The sequence below is a fragment of the Pyrus communis genome, chromosome 12 (genome assembly GCF_041283825.1).
Source record: "Pyrus communis isolate YQ-2024b chromosome 12, ASM4128382v1, whole genome shotgun sequence".
NCBI classification, from domain to species: Eukaryota; Viridiplantae; Streptophyta; class Magnoliopsida; order Rosales; family Rosaceae; genus Pyrus; species Pyrus communis.
The window spans coordinates 18,514,329-18,533,864 of NC_142576.1; the positions used below are offsets into that span (position 1 = coordinate 18,514,329).

Consider the following 19,536-nt stretch of genomic DNA (forward strand, 5'->3'; position numbering starts at 1 on the left):
GCACGACAAATTCTGCGTTGCCATAGGTTTTGTGCGACCTGGAATTGCTTTGCACGACAAATACTCCTTCTTCGCACAAAGTGTTTAATTTAGTAGTGTTAGGGTTTAACTATTGTGAATGATGAGTTCAATCATGACTGAAACATTGTGTAGCTTTGTCTTCCCTATCCCTTAGTGTAGCAACTCCAGAACAGAACTTGCTCGAATCTTGCTTACACATTCACCATATACTCATATTTTCAAGCAACTAAGGGTTCTTTTGATAGCCATTTCGTTTTATTTTATTTATTCTTGTGCTTGAGATATGAGGAAGTCTGGGGTACAAGAGAAATGAAAGAAGTATGAAGGAAAAATAAAATCTTGAAAATAAAAAAACCTTAAATAGTTTTTATTTTTTTGTTACTTTTCTTCTACCTCTCTCGCTATGTTTTTTTTTTTTCCTTTCATTTATGCACCTCATTTCTCTCATGTATTTTCACTCTATGTAGTGTTAGGAACTGTTTGTCATTATCCTACTGAGAATAGGAAAGTGATGGTTTTGAGTACTTCCACTATCACCTATTTTTGGAAAACTGTAGCTTGGAAAATTTCCTTTTTTCCTTATCCTCGCATGCTTTCCCTTACTATTTTCGCACATTCTCTATCTATATATGTTTCCACTCTCCCTATTTTCTTGTAGGAGACAAGAGATGTTTTGATTGCCACAAGAAAGTTGCTAGAGTGCTAACTGAGATGAGTGACCCAAAGACATCGTTTCTTTCTCGAGTTATGCACACATTAGTATCTTCAATAGTTAGAATCCTCAAACACAAATAATATATGGTTATGTGAATCTGATTGATAATTATATGTCTGAATTGGAATTTTCTCCTTTCCTTAGTAGTTATTGTTACAATCACCCAATGAATTTCATATACGCGCATTTATTCATGAATAAAGGAGAACAACTTTCGTAGGGTTGTTCTTACTATGTGACAGTGACAAAAGAACATGTATTTAAAAAATAAAATATCCAGTCATTACATCGAAAGAGAGAGGGGTGGGGTGGGGGGCTAGGGAAGTCTCGGTCCCCGCTCTCCGAGGAGGGTGGATGCCTTGCACCCTTCATCGTTAATCTGGCCTACTCCTCTCCTACTTCAATTTTTTTTTTTTTTTAAACAAAAAATTTAAAATAAAAATAAATAAAAATAAAAAAAGAGATAAATGAAAAGAAGATCTAGTTATTGCATATAGACACATACTATCCTTTTATAACTAGAAGGAATTAATAGCCCCATAAAAGTTTTGTTTCTTCTGTTTTCTGTTATGGTTCATCTATTACTTCGTGGGAATGTGTGGTTATCATTTAAGAAATGATTGCAATTTTTTATGAAATTTTACAAACCAAGAGTTGGATTGCCAGAAACAAAAAGACTAGTGCGACCAAAATCAAAAAGATTGAAAAGAAAAAAGTATGGGAATGGCTCCCCTTCCAAGCAAACAAGAGGGTGGCGTTGTATGGGAAGTTCAAGTATTTATTGAGTTTAGTAAATTTATGTACTGCAGTTTCTTAATCAATTGGAAATTTCATTGCCACGCACACATCGTTATTAAAAGTTAGCAGGTTTGTTTTTTACACAAAATAGAATTTAAATTATTTACCGTCATACAAAATTACAAACTCCCGCAATATACTATATCAAAACGAGTCGAAAACTGAAATCTTGAAAGAGAATCTCTAGCCTCCGTTTAGTACAAGGTCTGGTGGGTATTCCTCCACTAAATGAGAGTTATTAGGTTTGACTATCATGAATGACGAGTTCAATCATGACTGAAACATTATGTGGCTTTGTCTTCCCTATCCCTTAGTGTAGCAACTCCAGAAGAGAACTTGCTCGAATCTTGCTTACATATTCACAATGTACTCATATTTTCAAGCAACTAAGGGTTCCTTTGATAGCCGTTTTGTTTTATTTTATTTATTCTTGTGCTAGAGATATGAGGAAGTCTGGGGTACAATAGAAATGAAAGAAGTATGAAGGAAAAATAAAATCTTGAACATAAAAAAAACCTTAAAATAGTTTTTATTTTTTTTGTTACTTTTCTTCTACCTCTCTCGCCATGTTTTTTTTTTCCTTTCACTCTATGTAGTGTTAGAAACTGTTTGTCATTATCCTACTGAGAATAGGAAAGTGATGGTTTTGAGTACTTCCACTATCACCTATTTTTGGAAAACTGTGGCTCGGAAAATTTCCTTTTTTTCTTTTTCCTCGCATGCTTTCCCTTACTATTTTCGTACATTCTCTATCTATATATGTTTCCACTCTCCCTATTTTCTTCTGGGAGACAAGAGATGTTTTGATTGCCACAAGAAAGTTGCTAGAGTGCTAACTGAGATGAGTGACATAAAGACATCATTTCTCTCTCTTGAGTTAGGCACACGTTAGTATCTTCAATAGTTAGAATCTTCGAACACAAATAATATATGGTTATGTGAATTTGATTGATAGTTACATGTCTGAATTGGAATTTTCTCCTTTCCTTAGTAGTTATTGTTACAATCACCCATTGAATTTCATATACGCGCATCTATTCATGCATAAAGGAAAACAACTTTTGTAGGGTTGTTCTTACTATGTGATAGTGACAAAAGAACATGTATTTAAAAAATAAAATATTCAGTCATTACACCCGAAGAGAGTGCGGTTGGGTGGGGGGCTACGGGAAGTCTTGGTCCCCGTTCTCCGGGGAGGGTGGGTGCTTGCAAACTTCATCGGCTATTAGCTAATTTGGCCTACTCCTCTTATACTTAAAATTAAAAAAATAAAAAATAAAATAAAATAAAAAGAGAAAAATTAAAAGAAGAACACATCTAGTTATTACATATAGGCACATTCTATCTTTTTATTACTAGACAATCTCATGGACTATACTACGTAGAAGGAATTAATTGCCCCTTAAAAGTTTTGTTTCTTCTGTTTTCTGTTATGGTTCATCTATTACTTCGTGGGAATGTATGGTTATCATTTTAGAAAAGATTGCATTTTTTTATGGAATTTTACATACCAAGAGTTGGATTGCCAGAAACAAAAAGAGTAGTGCGACCGAAATCAAAAAGATTGAAAAGAAAAAAGTATGGGAATAACTCCCCTTCCAAGCAAACAAGAGGGTCGCATTGTATTAGAAGCTCAAGTATTTATTGAGTTTAGTAAATTGATGTACTGCAGTTTCTTAATCAATTGGAAATTTCTTTGCCACACACACATCGTTATTAAAAGTTAGCAGGTTTGTTTTTTACACAATAAAATTTAAACGCTAAACCAAAAACTAAAAATGAAATGGTATCAAACGAACTCTAAATTATTCTTTAGAAAAATACTAAATCTTGAACTTCTAGTTAAATTAATTTTAATATCAAAGAATCCAACATTTACTTTTTCATTCATCTCTCCTCAATGAGTACAACTGTACAAGGACCGATGATAGTTTATGCAACCTTTGCTTGTAAATTTCTTCCCCCTTTCAACCACAAAAAGCAATGTATAGACCGTACATAGTTTATTATATTTGATATCGGATAATCATTTTAGGGATGTCATAGTGCTGGGGTCAAAAACTCCAATGCCAATAAGTTGTTAGGTAATGCCCTTGTAGTGTTTCCTCCATTCAAACTATCATACTTATCATCCCCTTGTTCCACTTTCCAACCCTTGCTAGCTACACAGCCCAAAGCACCCCTACATGCCACCAACGTAATGATACTTGAATACTTCTTTGGCCAATGGTTGCACATAGCTTTCCTCGGACTACTATAAAAAAACACTTTGCACAACGAAATAAGTTTATTGCGCAAAGTACAATTTCGTTGCGCAAAACCTTGCGCGACAAAATTTTGGTCGCACATGGTTCGTCGTGCAAAGCTTGTGAAGATAGGGTTTGCGCGACGAAAAATATTTTTGTTTTATAAATTTTTAATTAAATTAATGGGTTAATCTCAATTTACTATTTAATCTCAGTTTATTACTCTAAAATTTCTTGGTTCTCAACATTTGGTACATAAAGTTTTTTTTGTCCCAGTCTGGTACCTAAAGTTGTAATTTTGGGACACTCTCATACATCCGTTAAGTTTTCCGTTGGAACTTCTGTTAACTGATGACGTGGCGCCCACGTGGATAATAACTGGATGCAACGTGTCAATATAGGCCCACTTGAATATTAAAAAATTAAAAAAATACAAAAACATAAAAAAAAAAAAAAAAAATACCCATCCGTCTTCTACCTCCCCCTAACCCCCTCCCTCCGTTCCACACCCTCCCTTCTCTCCTCTGCAACCTGCACCACCCTCCTTCACCTCTTCTGCAACCCACACCCACCTATCCTACCTCACCTCACCCCCGCTCCCTCCCTTATTTCCTCTGCGCCCACCCTGCGCTCTATCCCCGACTAACCTCCACCCTCTTCACCTTCTCTCCATTCTCTCTCCTCCATCATTTTCACGTCCACCCTTTGCAAAAACCCTAATCCCCAAAATTTAAGGAACAAAAATTCGAAATTCGATCCTGAGCAGCTACGGTTCGCAGGCTACTCGAGGAGAGAGAACAACCAAAGCAAGGGAGCCACCACGTGCCATTGTCGGAGTTCAGTGGGGTGGCAGCAGGGGCTAGGAATGGTCAAGAATCGGCTAGGATTTGGGAATTTATCCAAATTAGGGATTTGGGTCAGCTGGGTTTTTGATAAATTTCAGAAATTGGATGGGTTCCTTGTTGAATTGGAATTCCTTTGGGTGGGATTTTGTTGGGTTGGGTATGCGGGGAGGGTGGGTACGGGTTGCAGAGGAGAGAAAGGAGGTGGTGCAGGTTGCAGAAGAGAGAAGGGAGGAAGGGTGGGTGAGGGTTGCAAAGGAGAGAATGAAGGGTGCGGAAGGAATGGAGAGGGTTGGGGGGAGGTAGAAGACGGGTGGGTTTTTTTGTTTTTTTGAATTTTTTTGAATTTTTAATTTTTGAATACTCAAGTGGGCCTATATTGACACATGGCGTCCAGTTATTATCCACGTGGGCATCACGTTATCAATTAACAGAAATTCTAACAAAAAACTTAACGAATATAAGTATCCCAAAATTACAACTTTAGGTACCAAACTGGGGAAAAAAAGCTTCATATACCAAATGTTGAAAACCAAGAAACTTCAAGGTAGTAAATTGAGATTAACCCTAAATTAAATTAATTTAATATTTTGCATGATGAAATATTTTGTCGTGCAACGTTTTTGACTTCTTGTTTTATTATTTCTCTTATATTAATTTAATTATATTAATTGTTTGCGCGACGAAATATTTGGTAGCGCAAGATTTTTCGAATTTTTACTTTTTTAATTTAATTTAATTGTGTGATTTTGTTTTCTTAATTACTTTAATTTAAATTGACATATTCAAAATAAAATTACATATGAAAAATAGTGATCAAATTATCCAATATAAATAATATATTCAAAATGTATACATAAATTAACAAAGTACAATAATAACATCCTAATACGAGTCTATTATGGTGGTAATGGCTGGGGATGGTTCGATAGCGTCCTAATCCTCAACTTTAGCCATCAAAGTCTTGACAATTCCCTACCAAAAAAAAAAAAAAAAAAATTGGTGAAAACAACATAAAATAACACCAAAAAATTGGCATAATCTCCCCTAAAATTGGTATACCCCAAACTCCACCCCTCACCCCAAAGCTTGTACCAAACTTAAAATTAACTCCAAAAACACACATTAATGAAAAAAAAATTAAAATTTGGGGAGAATATACATTTTGGCAAGATTGAGAGTGAATGAGAATGAGAAGGAGGAGTGAGTGTGAGAGAATTAGAGGAGATAGTAAGAGAGAGATGAGAGAGTGAATGAGTGAGAGTGAGAGATAGGACAGGTTGAATAAATTTGAGGTAGAAAATGATCATACAATGGCCACATTGAACATATTAATCTCAGTCCACAAAAACATTCAAGTTCACACTAATATTTTCACACCTCTTTGATAATAAATTTTGAGTCACCCTTTCCTATTGGAGTGCTCAAGCCCTAACTAGTTCTCTTTTTAACTCACGTCATGATATTTTGTTTTGATCCTAAATTTTCATTTTTTTAAATCTTCATTAAAAAAATTATCCTTGCAAAAATTCTTCTAAATCAATTAATCAGTTAGCCACCTCATTATTGTCATACAGACTTCATTGAATTTGAGCAACGCTATAGTTATTTTTTCTTTGTCACAATTAAATATTGGGGTTCTCCTGGTTTGGATGAATTTTTGTAATGTTGATTTCTAGATAAATAAAAAAAATTAAAAAAAAAACTAAAATATGTATGATTTGGATCATGAAAAAATATTGTAGAGTGAACCCAAACATGTGATTAGCACATTCATTGATTAGTGTTTGACGCTCCTTCCTTCTTATACACACACACACACATATAAAGCTACGAATAATTACATAATAGAATATAAATATTAAGGTGAAAAATTCCAAGCCTACAACAAGATTCGAGTTCACAAGAGCAATTTCAAACGTAGGTGATCTACAAGGATTTAAGCCACCTATTTATGATTAAACAAGTCGTCCTAAGAAATAAGAATGACTTTTTACTGACTATTCGTATGTTCCTATTAGACCTCGTGGAACATATATATACATACACATGACGTGTGGTTAATTGGTCCTTGAACCAAAGTCAAGGCTAAGACAATTTTTTCTTGATGCCTCGTGAAAGTCACGTGTAAGATGTCCTACATGACCTTGTCTTGTTTAGCATGTTTATGACAACATATATTTCATTTTTGTCACGTTAATTAACATCCTAAAATAAATTTGATAACAACATATTTTCCTGCTTTCTGAAAATAATCTTGTCATTGTATGGTTTTCATTCAACATATATGCACGCTTTTGTCTAGTGATATTTTTCTTGTTAATTAAAGATTATGACATTTCAACATCTGTTTTTTGTTAAAGGACAGACATATTAGTTTTACATGTCTACATAGAATCATATTAGTTATCTAATGCACACGACAAGACAAAAACCTAACATCTTACATACTGAGCTACAAACTTCGTGCTGATATAAAAACAACAAAGAAAAAGTTGCACACGTTTTCCTCACCGGCGCCACACAAATCGAGTTGATTAAGATATTTGAGTTTACAACTAGCTAAGCTAAACCACCCGTGGAGATGATCCATATAATTCTCTATTGATGGTGTAAATATTATGGTTTTTTTGGTGAGCAATATTATGGTTTGGTTGTTCACGAGATCATTAAAAGGTTGAGATAGTCAAATTGGAGAGAAAAGAGCCAAAACCACAAAATGCAAGCTCATGCATGCTGCCGAAGATAAACGCTGTAGTGGAACCCAACTTTTATCCGACTCCCCTGACACTAAGCTCGAACAGCATGCAGCAGCTGTGTAGGGGGGGCATCCCCCGAATCGCTCTCCGATCAGAAAATTGATTCCAGTGGAATACGTGGGGAAGATCTGATATATATATATATATATATATATATATATTTTTTTTTTTTTTTTTTTCCAACAGCAAGCAAGTTCATGAACCATGTCTTTTATGGAGGGATACACCACATGTTCCTATATAAATGGTTGGTCATGTGTGTTAAAAGGTTAATAACTTAAAAATTAAAAGTTTCCACCACTTGTATAAAAACACATAATATATCATCCTTATTTCCGTCACAATTAAAAATTTCTCCCCTTTATGTGTGGTCTCACCGTACGATGCTTAGTTGTAATAGTAAATATCGATAATAGTAAAAGACATAAAAGGAGGTACAACATGTTCTTATTATAACAAAGGCGAAAATTGATAAAGGTCATGTGGAATTTTCACTTTCTTGTCAGTTGTGATGTGTGTTTTCTCCTCAAAACCCAACAAGGAAACCTAAAAGCCTTTTGTTGACACTTCCGATTTTAGATTTTAGTTGTTTCTTCTTTACTTAAAGATATATGCCCACTTCTGTCTTTTTATAATTTCAGTTTTTATTCTTTAGCTAGACAACTATTTGAAGTTTAAAAAATTACTTGTAGTGCTTCCTGAAGCAAATGTTTAATGAAGATCAGGCTTTTATTTTTTGAGACAAAAATGCTTTTAACCTTTTCTACTATACGTTGGTGGAAACAATTTTGATGATCTAAAATTACTTTTTCAAAACACTTCCTTTTTTAGGTTTTAGTTTCTATTCTTTAGTTAGAGGAAGGAATAAAGGAGAAATGAAGAAAATTATGTGAAACCATAACTTAATTTTGTAGTTTTTATGGTTTTGTTTTTCGCTTTAGGGTTGCTTTCACATTTTACCACATATATACCTCTTTCTTCCTCATCATTTCTCTCATGCATCTCCCCTTTCTCTTTTACTGAAATAAAAACAAAACACAAAATTTGAAGTGTTGCCAAACAAGTCCTAAAAGACATTTATCCGATTGCAGTTGATTTGTAAACGTCTCATTTGTTTATTGATGAACCAACTTTGATCCATATTTATTTTTTTATCAACAAGAAACTCCATGTTATGTGTCACATCAATTAGTAACGAAAAAGTTGGGACATTAGTTGGTACATGTACCATTACGCTAAGGACAGTACTTGACTCAAGTTATACATGACCTCATAATGAAGCTCCTTAGACCTGACCTAAGTATTTTCCTTACTCAAACCTAAATACACCTAATACAAACTAGTATATAGTCTATATATATTCTGTTGCAACTATGTTTTGACTATACCGCCTAAAACCTCCCCTTTAAATTGTCTTCTAAACCTCTCATTTTCTTACGCTCCTCTTTATACCTATCATTTTGTTTTGCCTAGCCTCTCAAAAGATCAGCAAGAAAACCTCTCTCTCTCTCTCTCTCTCTCTCTCTCTCTCTCTCTTCTCTCTCTCTCTCTAAAAATCCTCAAAATACTTGCTATATGGGCTCACCATTTTACAGCTTCCTCAGGCAGAATAACATTGTCTGCCTCAAATTTTTCTTGATTGTGTTATTCATGGGGTGCATATCACATAGAACAACCAACCATTGTTCCAACCAACTCATTGCCACACCAACTACTCCAACTCACTTAGATGTTACTTCTGCTTTGGAGGCACTGAGCCTAGACGGCTACTTTAGTTTCAACAACAACAATCATGCAGCAAAGGACTTTGGCAATACATACCAATTCCTCCCATTAGCAGTCCTACATCCGAAATCAGTTTCCGATATCTCCTCAATGGTGAAACTTATTTTCGACATGGGTTCCACTTCGGAGCTTACTGTTGCCGCCAGGGGCCATGGCCACTCCCTCCAAGGCCAAGCACAAGCTCATAGAGGTGTAGTCATCAACATGGAATCGCTGATGGGACCTCAAATGCAGGTTCACGCTGGAGAGCAGCCTTTTGTGGACGTTTCAGGTGGTGAGTTGTGGATAAATATTCTACATGAGACTCTCAAACATGGGCTGGCACCCAAATCTTGGACCGATTACCTTCATCTCACCGTCGGCGGGACTTTATCATACGCGGGCATCAGTGGTCAGGCCTTCCGGCATGGTCCCCAGATCAATAACGTCTACCAGCTGCAGGTTGTCACAGGTATGCAAAACCACTTTATGCCCTCCTAAGAATGTCTTCACAGTAGAGAGTTACTTGAAATTGCAGCACAAACAAACACACAGAGCACTCATCACTCATCATTTCAGAAAAAGGCGAAGGGGATTTTCGCGATCTAACCTACTCTTGTTTGGCAAAACACACAGAGCACTCATCACTCATCATTTCAGAAAAAGGCAAAGGGGATTTTCGCGATCTAACGTACTCTTGTTTGGCAGTAAAGTAGTCAAAAAAAATGTTTTGGTCTTACACTAAACACTAGAGGAAAACAAAGAGAAAAAGATGAATGAAGAAGAATGAATAAAGTTTGGTGGGAGAAATCCCGTGGAGACGTAAAAAAATGAAATTAAAAACTATTTTAAGTCGTTTTTGCTTTCAAAATTTTGTTTTGTTCTTTGTTTTTTAAGAGCATCTCTACCTGTTGGTGAAAGATAGTAGCAATTGAAGGGCAGGGCAATCAAAATAGTAATTGTCTTTGTGCAAGTTCACTTGTTTAGAATGAGAAAGGGAAAGGGTAAAGACGATTGCTATTCATAAATAAATATATATATATATATATATTCTTTTTTAATGTTTTCTTCTTCTTGTCCTCACATATTATTATTGCCGTAGATTTTGGGGTACTTTCAAATGTTTAATTTGCAAATGTGTTAGACTTTGTAAGATTTTTTAGAGTGTGAACTTTGTAAGTTTTTTTTTTTTTTAATTTGTTTAGAATTTGATTAATCCTAGCCGTTGAACTGGGAAAATTTTTGAGACTCCAACGTTCCTGATTGCCCTGTTGTTGCACTTATCTGACATTATAATAAAAGAAGAGCTCAAAAGAAATTTCACTGTTAAGAATCAAGTGGAACATGACAAGTAGATTAAATAATGAGTAGCTCATGAAGTATCGGTGTGTTAAGAATCAAGTGGAACATGACTAAAATTCTTTCATTTTGAACTTCATACTCACCCAATTGCAACAATTCGAATTTACCCCGGCGAAAAAATGTGCGAGTACTATAATTAGAGTTTCGATTGCAGGAAAAGGAGAAGTACGTATGTGCTCGAAGAGCAAAAATCCAGACCTTTTCTATGGTGTTCTTGGAGGGCTAGGTCAGTTTGGCATAATTACACAAGCCAGAATCTCTCTTGAACCAGCACCAAAGATGGTAATATACAATCCGCTTAAATCATATTGTTTATTTATAAGAGTTCGTTATTGGCACTCCAAATAAAGCATTCTGCACTTCTCTCTAATGTTGTACATAATTAGCGTGCGGGAGGACTTTTTCAAAGCGCTAACAAGAACTCCCTAATTATAATTATACAGTTTTTTAAACACATCAATTCTAATCATGTAGTTAATTTTGACAGGTGAAATGGATTAGAGTGTTGTACTCAGATTTCTCAGCATTTTCCAAAGATCAAGAGTATCTCATAGAATCTGAAAATTCATTTGACTACATTGAAGGATTTGTAATAATTAACAGAACAGGTCTTCTGAATAACTGGAGATCTTCTTTCAATCCTAAAGATCCAATGCAAGCCAGTCAATTCGATTCGGATGGAAAAACACTGTACTGCCTAGAAATGGCCAAATACTTTAACCCCGACGAAACGAATGTCATAGATCAGGTGACACTAACAGAAACGAAAAATACATTTCTGAGTTCATCCTACGAACACTGAAATATTTCATGTATGCAGATAACCGAAAGCTTACTGTTAGAATTGCACTATATCCCATCGACCCTCTTCCTGTCCGAAGTTTCGTACGTGCAGTTCCTAGATAGGGTGCATGTGTCGGAGCTAAAACTCCGAGCGAACGGACTATGGGACGTTCCCCACCCGTGGATGAACCTACTTGTTCCGAAAAGCAAGATACATGAGTTTGCTGATGAGGTCTTTGGCAATATTCTCAGAGACAATATCAACGGTCCTATCCTTATGTACCCGGTCAACAAAACCAAGTAACTTTTCTACAGTTTTATGACTTGTAATTTAAAATTCTCAAATTCTCAAATTCTCAAATTCTCAAATTCTCAAATTCTCAAATTCTCAATCCTAATATTCTGTTTCAGGTGGAACAATAACACATCGATGGTAACACCAGATGAAGATGTATTCTACCTAGTGGCATTGCTATCCTCTGCAGTATCTTCGAAAGCAACAGACGGCCTCGAACACATTCTAAAACAAAATAAAAGAATACTAGAATACTGCGCTAGGGCCGACCTTGGTGTCAAACAATATTTACCTCATTACAAAACCCAAGGAGACTGGCGAGCTCACTTCGGCCCCCGATGGAAAGTTTTTGCACAGAGGAAGTCTTCTTATGATCCATTGGCAATTCTTGCTCCCGGGCAGAGGATATTTGAAAAGGGAAGGCCAATATTATGCAATGTATTAAAAGGTGAAGGCGTAGGCGAGGTGTTCTATGGATAGCCCCGCCTAGGCGTGTGGAGATGCCTCATGGTACCTAAAATTTTAATGTAATTATATTTATAAAATAGAATACTTTGTAAAACAAATATAATTATAACTAAATCAAAGATAAAATCTTCTTCAACATTAAGTCTAGTAATACTTAGAAACTATGTCATATAGTCTTAAAATGTGGTAATTATTTATTTTATTGTAAGTAATTATAGAGAACTTCAAGAGAAATAAGGCCAAGTGACCACAATTACAGGGAATTTCAATGAAAATAAAGGCGGAATTTCGCAATTACAGACAATTTAAAATGAAATAAAGGTTGAGTGGAGCAATTATAGGAAATTTAAAATGAAATAAAGGCTCAATGGAGCAATTATAGGGAATTTAAAATGAAGTAAATGTTGAATAAAGGAATTATAGGGAATTTAAAATGAAGTAAATGGAGTAAAGCAATTACTATAGGAAAAGGAATAGAATGACTAAATGGAGCAATTATAGGGAATTTGTAGACAAATAAAAGAGAAATATGATGTTTATCCCTTTTTTTTGTTGGAATGTTATGAGAATATCCATAAAAATATGCTTATCTATAAATAATAAACACAAAAAGATGCTTATCTATCTATCTAATAAATAATATAAAAAATAAAAATGAATAAAAAAAAGATGGCAAGGTAATAAATGTTAGCATAGTAGGGACTATTTAAATTTTAAAGAGAAAAAAATTATTGAAAAACGAAAAGTTAGGAAAATAGAAAACCCTCGCCGTCTGTCACCAAAAAAAAAAAAAAAAGGGGAAAAATGGGAAAATACAACGCCTGAACTCCTTGAGGCACGCTCCGGCGACGCCTTACGCCGCACCTGGAAAACAGAGGCAGCAAGCTACCTGCCTAACCTTCGAGGCTGCCTAGCGCCCCCCGAGGCAAGCCTTTTAAAACACTGATATTATGACACTATTAAAATGATTGAGCCACCCCACACAGGAAGTGCCTCACATGTTCAGAGCCGATCGATAATGTACAGAACTATATAGTCCTCTTAGATTTCCAGTTCCATAGTACGCAACAAAGGGAACCTTTTCGTTGTCCGATAAAATTTTGTTCTAAATTCTAAGCAGCTAATATACAGTCACTGCATGTTGTATATAGAATAATGCATTCAGCCCAATGAACCGTGTTCGTAGCATACTATGAAACCTATGTATGCTTTGTTCCTTGGTTGGTTCCAAGTCGAACAAAATATCAGAGAATTAAAAGAGTAAAAGGATAAAAATCTCGAACTTAAATACACTGAAATTTATGTAACATGTTCAGTAAGATATTAGTCCTTCAGTAGTACAAGAAAAAAGTACCAAAATGTAAAGTGCAACAAACTTACATGCGCGTAGGCAAGCAGTAGCAAGAACACAGTTATTCCGTTTCTTTAGCTTCTTTCCAGCCAAGACCTGGCCTGCAGATATTTCCCTGTGGTTCTTCATAACCTCGAGCATCACGTATTGTGGCTTCAAAGTCAGTAGAATCACTTGCAACGGGAAGAAAACTACTAATATCATCTCTAGCACCAAAGCCTCCAGCACGCATAACATCATCAGATGTTATCGATGCCTCCATATTCACTTCAACAGCGGCATCCTTATAAACAGAAGGTGCATCATGTGTGAGATTAATTCCACCTCCCAAATCAATCAAGTTAGGCTGTACTTTATTATCTGGTGAACCAGCGAAGGGTTCCAAAACATCTCTTCCATCGGCCTTTGAAGGATTGGAATCAGCTACTTCATTCCTTGTCTTGGTTTCGTTCTTATCTGGAGTCAAATCTCAAAAACCTTTAACAAAGAAAGCTAGCATGTTTATAAGTCTAGTTACATGAAAAAGATATCAAATATTAAAAAACTAATAGTATTATATATGGCGAGAAAATCCAATAGAGACATAATAACAGTTCAATAACAATTCAGGAAAGCATAGCCTACAACAACAGCAGCAGCAAAGCCTCATCCCATTAAGTGGGGTTGGCTATATGAATCCTAGAACGCATAGCCTAAATAAAGAAAATTGCAACTGTATGTAAAATAAAGACAATTCAGTGTCATCCTATATTATAAAATAACAACCAAAGGTTAATATGGAACTAATGTCAAATGCGAAAATGACAGATTTAAAAGGAAATTATCATATGATATTGTTCGGCCTGGAATGTGCCTCACACAACTCTCCCTCAATTTTGGTCCAAACAGATACCTAAAAAGGAAACATGGAAGACGAATATGACAAAACTGCAAATATCTACAGAGGCGGCATTAATATGTGAGTAGTTTAAATGTGCAATTCTTTGTCACATGAGGCAATTAATCCTATTTGAACTGTTGAAACAATCTATAAGGAAAGTCATGATCTTATTTTGTAATGTTAATGACATAGTTCCATAACGTTTATCTAAAAGCAGAACCAGAAATATAGGACAGCCCCTGTCTTAAGTCAGTTCCTCTAATCCTACTTCAGATGTTAGTAATTACCGGAATTTGACAGATGCTGGCAACCTGAACAGAACTGCATGCTGAACATTATTATTAGTTATGTTAATGCTTGGAGAACAATTACATACGAGAATTGCTTGAAATATGCATGATAAGGAAGCAGATACCATGTACAACTTCATCTTGCTTGGACTCCATGATGGATCAAATCTTCCAATTCTTCTTCTAGTTTAGTTCTTGAAACCTAATAAAAGAACGGTTATTGGAAAGCTCCGATGAACAATATGAAGTATACACTAACCTTAATACCTGGAGACGTGTAGCAAACCAAAAAAAACGTTCTCTCATATTACCAACAATTTCTTATGCAAGAAGATATGGCCACACATCAGTTACAAGCACATGAGAAGTAAAAACACTTGCAAGTATGAAAAAAAACTGAAACTTCACACTGAATTGGCATGGAAATTGTAGATGCTTTAAATAGGTAAAAGGACGCAACAACTTGGCAGACCGACCAACTCCTACACCATTTTGCAGACAAGGTTAGCAGCAGGATCCATCTGAACCATGGTTAGTCTTTTATGTCAAACAAAGTAGCGGTCTGCAGCACCGATTACAAATCTAAACACCAGAGCATTTTAAGCGAGCAAGACTGTTATAGCCACAGACAGCTGGCTAGAAGGTCTCACATTGTTAAGCAGCATTCTTTTCTTTACCATAATCCAAACACCATACTCTCTTCAAACCATAATAGTCGAGCACAACGAATTACTGGTAAACTACCTCGAAGTATCCTATTAGTAAGTGGTGTAGTACTCCACTTATACTGTAACAAGTAAAAACAAGTTGTGGAGATTTCAGAGGTTATTCTGATAGTCCACGATGACAAGATAATTATTCAGTCATTGAATTATAAAAGGAGGAAGAAATGTCCAAGGATATTCTGGAGGATCATGCCGAGTTATATGTCTTGAAGCAAGTAAGTTCACAGTTGTGTAATAATCCACGATAAAACTTTATCAAGGGTGGCATACATTACTGTCAGAAGATGCATGGGAGAATTACATGAATACACAGAGAAAATGATCAAAGTGAATAGATAGAATGGAAGTCCAAATGGTAAAAAAAATATGCATAAAGCATGAATTAGTGTATCATTAAGTGCAATAGGAAGATTAAAAAATAAGAGCTTTAAACATAACATGAGATAAGTGGACAACACCGACTAAAACAAAGGGAAAAAAAACTGCATTTGAGACAGAACGTCTATGCAGTCAAATGAATCGTACCCAAGGGAACACTGTTATGGTTATCGTTACGTTCCTGACGAAGTACCCTTTTTTTGTTTGTAGTACTATTTTGATATTCTATCATTTTTATAAAAGGCCTTCGTAAAATTTTCAAGGACTCTACTTTTGAACTCCGGTGCGCAACAAATTTAATTTTCAAATTTGATAATCCCCAAATCCTAAACCCTAAGCAACATATGTTAGTTTTGAAAAACCCTTTGACAAATACTGAACCCCTATTAGAATTACAATTTCTTAACTCCCTACCCTTTTCCAAATTTTTTCCATTTTCCCCTAATTCTCTTACAACCTGCATCCTGTGAAATCCAGATGAGGTAACTCACAATCATGGTTTGTCTGGCTGCCAAAAAAACAGACAAGAAGACTGGAAATCAAAGAAAAAAAAATAACCAACCCAAATACTCGAACCAAATAACTTACCCAACAACAAAAACCCAAGTAACTGCGAAATCTCATCAATCATATGTTTCTGGAAGATTCATTCATTTTCTCAGCAAACAAACAGAGGGTACATTTCATCTGCTTTTATATGCACACTACACATATGCATTGAACACGTGTATATATATATATATATGATACCTGGAATTTGAAGGAAGAGAGGAGATCCGCTTTTTGGTCTGGTTTTTCACTACCTTCTTGTTCTAAGACAAGGGAGCAAAGAGATGGTTTATAGACTTATCGAGGGCCTTGTTTGTCTGATATTTGTTTTGAATAACATTGGTCGATCAGCGTCAGAACTTGAATTCAACGTGTCATCTCCCTTATAGGACACGTTTCGAGTGGTTGACAACAGCTGGTGAGAAATCATTGGTAGTCGAGACTCGACAGTTCTGCTAAAATTTGGGTACAGATTTGGTTCCGGCTGGCCCAAGATATTTATAGATACTAGAAAGTGACGTGAATTGAACTAGATATACGTTGCTTAGGTTGGTTTGATACCATTGGATTTGATCAGAGGATGTATTTTAATGGCTCTCTAGTAAAATTGAAGGAAAATAAGAAGAAGAAAAAATCAACTCCAATCACACTTTCTTTCTTTCAATTTGAGTTCGAATTTGCTCGCCACTCTTACTAGGTGATGAGCGTTTTCTTAAATTACCCCATGTGTTAGTGGCTCAACAATTATTTTATACATTTGGCTTATTTTTTGCAATATCATTTAAAACTCGAACTTAATCTCATTTTTTTTAAGGAAACAAAACTATCGTTACTTTTTGCACAATAAACTTTATACGCATAAACTTTTATGGATCATTGTCAATTGTTCAAGCAAAACAACCAAGGGATACTCTTTGTCCATCAAACCAGGACAATGCGTTGACTCGTACAGTGTACAGATGAGTACTGATTGCCTGATCTACATGGAGAGATTTTTCAGTGTGATCGGCACACAGGATGGTACACCACATGTCACTATATAAATAGTGGGATATGTGTGTTAATAAGTTAATAACTTAAAAAATAAAAAATTTCACCACTTACATAAAAATACGTGATATATCACATGTATTTCCGTCACAATGAAAATTTTCTCATCTGCATGGCTCATCGTACTGGCTCGTCAAAATCGAAAAGAATGTGCGACCCTGCATGACCTGAGCGGTGCCGTTAAAATTGTGCATGACCAACATTTATTGTCACAACGATGTTGTTTACTGGATCTGCGAAGCGACCAATGGTTACTTGGATGTGCGTTCGCGAGATGATTGTTGCCAATAGACAAAATTATTGTACATTTGACGTCGTTTTGACGAAATAGACTGAATACTACTAAAGTGGAGCGGAAAATAGATTTTAATCATTTTTATGGAACATAATTGATGTTTAAAGGACATGAATTATTTTAACAACAAAAAGTTGTTTCAAGTCCCAACAAGTATGAAAAATCTTGAAGGACAAGCAGACATTCAATATGATTTTGATAGCAACTCTAGATTGTGAACATGTGGACATTTTAAAAGAGTGAGTGAAAAAGGTTGTAGACATGGTGTTAGTTTACCCCAAGTTGTGCATGTATAAAAATATTTAAAAATAATAATAATAAAAAAAATAAAAAATAAAAAAAGCTAACTTCTCATGCCATATATTTGTCAATGTCAAAGAAAAATACAAAGTTGTTGAAAATGCTAGTAGGTAATGAATGCCCATGCAAATCTAAATTGACTTTGGGAATACAAATTCAAAAGTTGTGCTGTAAATTTCAAATGTATAATTAATATGTTTGATCAAGACACATCAAGTGTTCCGTATGCTTTCAAGACACATCAAACAGAAAGAAAGAAAGATCAATAACATTATCCATTCCTCCCATTTTTATTTGTCGTTCACTTGAGTTATCATTACAGTGTAATATTTTACATCTGTCTCGCTCCTGTTATTAGTAAAGGTTATCTCTCTAACTTTTACATATTTATAACACGTTATCAGCACGAGTCTCTAAAATATAATCATTCTCTCATTTCTCTTCGCCGAATGAAAGAAAGAAAAAATGTTTCCTCTAAGGCTTTACTATTCATCTTCTTCCTCTGCCTCAAATGTGCGGTATACCCTCGCGACGAACTGTTTGCTTCATGCCTGCTTCTAGTTCTCAACCTAACAGTTACATATATTTTTTATTTCTTGTTTGGTATAAAGATTGATTACTAACCCAGTATTTATTTATGTTAATTTTACTGCAATCCAAGATGGTGCGGTACAATCGCCCATCTTGAATTGCAAATTTATTCTTACTGCGATCCAAGATGGTGCGGTATCATCGCCTATCTTGGACTGCAGATCTAACTTTACTGCAAATTTTAGGTGGAGCGGTATAATCGCCCACCCTGCTCTATGTATTTAAATTTTCCTGCTACTTGAGTGGTGCGAAATAATCGCTCATTCTATGTTACATTATTTCAATAAGAATGGTGCTGTACAATCGCCCTCCTCATTCACCATGAAAATCTCGAGCCAGAAGTTTCGAGTGCTTATCATTTTGACCTGAAGATCAAAATGAAAAATTTGTAAGAATCAGAAGTTCTAATACTATATTCCTCCAGGAATACATATTATTGCAAATTCTTACACATCTCATTTTCTTTCAGAAAAGAAAATGGTGAACTTGGCGAAGCTTGATTATGCTGCCCTGGACATTACCGGAAAGAATTACCTTAACTGGGTACTGGACACCAAGATCCATCTGGAAGCAGGAAATCTTAGAGATACCATCAGGGAAGAGAACAGCCCATCCTCTCAAGAGCAGGCGAAGGTTATGATCTTTATTTGTCGCCATCTTGATGAGGCATTAAAGAGCGAGTACTTAACGGTTGAAGATCCACTAGCTCTCTAGAAGGCCTTAAGAAACAGATACAATCACCAGACAACGGTGATTCTTCCAAGAGCTCGCTATGAGTAGACTCACCTAAGGATCCAGGATTTCAAATCAGTGGCTGAGTACAATTCTGCGTTGTTCAGAATTACCTTTCAGATGAAGCTCTATAGGGATACCATTACTGAGGAAGATATGTTGGAAAAAACTTTCAGCACATTTCATACCTCTAACGTGCTTTTCCAGCAGCTGTATAGAGCACGAGGCTACACTGAATACAACCAGCTGATATCTATGCTCCTGGTAGCCGAACAAAACAATGAGCTCCTGATGAAAACCATAATTCCCGACCTACTGGATCTGCATTATTCCCAGAAGTGA

The 19,536-nt window shown here is 35.5% G+C and overlaps 3 protein-coding genes across 4 annotated transcripts; 2 read left to right on the forward strand and 1 right to left on the reverse strand.

The window, feature by feature from the left end:
* Positions 1 to 8,919: 8,919 nt before the first annotated feature.
* LOC137744030 (cytokinin dehydrogenase 1-like) lies at positions 8,920 to 12,065 on the forward strand. Of its 2 annotated transcripts, XM_068483891.2 has the most exons (5): positions 8,920 to 9,617; positions 10,662 to 10,789; positions 10,995 to 11,255; positions 11,328 to 11,590; positions 11,702 to 12,065. In XM_068483891.2, the coding sequence occupies exons 1-5, from the start codon at positions 8,957 to 8,959 to the stop codon at positions 12,063 to 12,065; spliced, it is 1,677 nt and encodes a 558-aa protein (XP_068339992.2). In that variant the 5' UTR covers positions 8,920 to 8,956. The 2 variants fall into 2 exon arrangements, with proteins under 2 accessions (XP_068339992.2, XP_088538053.1); XM_088681927.1 differs by lacking the exon at positions 11,702 to 12,065 and having other exon boundaries at positions 11,328 to 11,642.
* Positions 12,066 to 13,314: 1,249 nt separating this feature from the next.
* Positions 13,315 to 16,597, reverse strand: LOC137746058 (uncharacterized). Its single transcript, XM_068486111.2, has 3 exons — positions 16,428 to 16,597; positions 14,700 to 14,776; positions 13,315 to 13,860 (listed from the first exon to the last, which is right to left on the reverse strand). Exons 2-3 carry the CDS (start codon positions 14,728 to 14,730, stop codon positions 13,466 to 13,468), a joined length of 426 nt encoding a protein of 141 aa, XP_068342212.1. The 5' UTR covers positions 14,731 to 14,776; positions 16,428 to 16,597; the 3' UTR covers positions 13,315 to 13,465.
* Positions 16,598 to 18,939: 2,342 nt separating this feature from the next.
* On the forward strand, positions 18,940 to 19,536 carry LOC148692432 (uncharacterized). The gene is made up of 2 exons (XM_088680938.1): positions 18,940 to 19,095; positions 19,315 to 19,536. Exons 1-2 carry the CDS (start codon positions 18,940 to 18,942, stop codon positions 19,534 to 19,536), a joined length of 378 nt encoding a protein of 125 aa, XP_088537064.1.

Excerpts from the sequence above, each read along its gene's own strand:
- LOC137744030 (XM_068483891.2), top strand. The coding sequence starts at position 8,957 with ATGGGCTCACCATTTTACAGCTTCCTCAGGCAGAATAACATTGTCTGC. Across the intron at positions 9,618-10,661 it reads CCAGCTGCAGGTTGTCACAG|GAAAAGGAGAAGTACGTATG; the intron begins GTATGCAAAACC and ends TTTCGATTGCAG. Across the intron at positions 10,790-10,994 it reads TTGAACCAGCACCAAAGATG|GTGAAATGGATTAGAGTGTT; the intron begins GTAATATACAAT and ends TAATTTTGACAG.
- LOC148692432 (XM_088680938.1), top strand. The coding sequence starts at position 18,940 with ATGGTGAACTTGGCGAAGCTTGATTATGCTGCCCTGGACATTACCGGA. Across the intron at positions 19,096-19,314 it reads CCTCTCAAGAGCAGGCGAAG|ATGAAGCTCTATAGGGATAC; the intron begins GTTATGATCTTT and ends ATTACCTTTCAG.
- LOC137746058 (XM_068486111.2), bottom strand. The coding sequence starts at position 14,730 with ATGGAGTCCAAGCAAGATGAAGTTGTACATG. Across the intron at positions 13,861-14,699 it reads GCAAGATGAAGTTGTACATG|ATAAGAACGAAACCAAGACA; the intron begins GTATCTGCTTCC and ends ATTTGACTCCAG.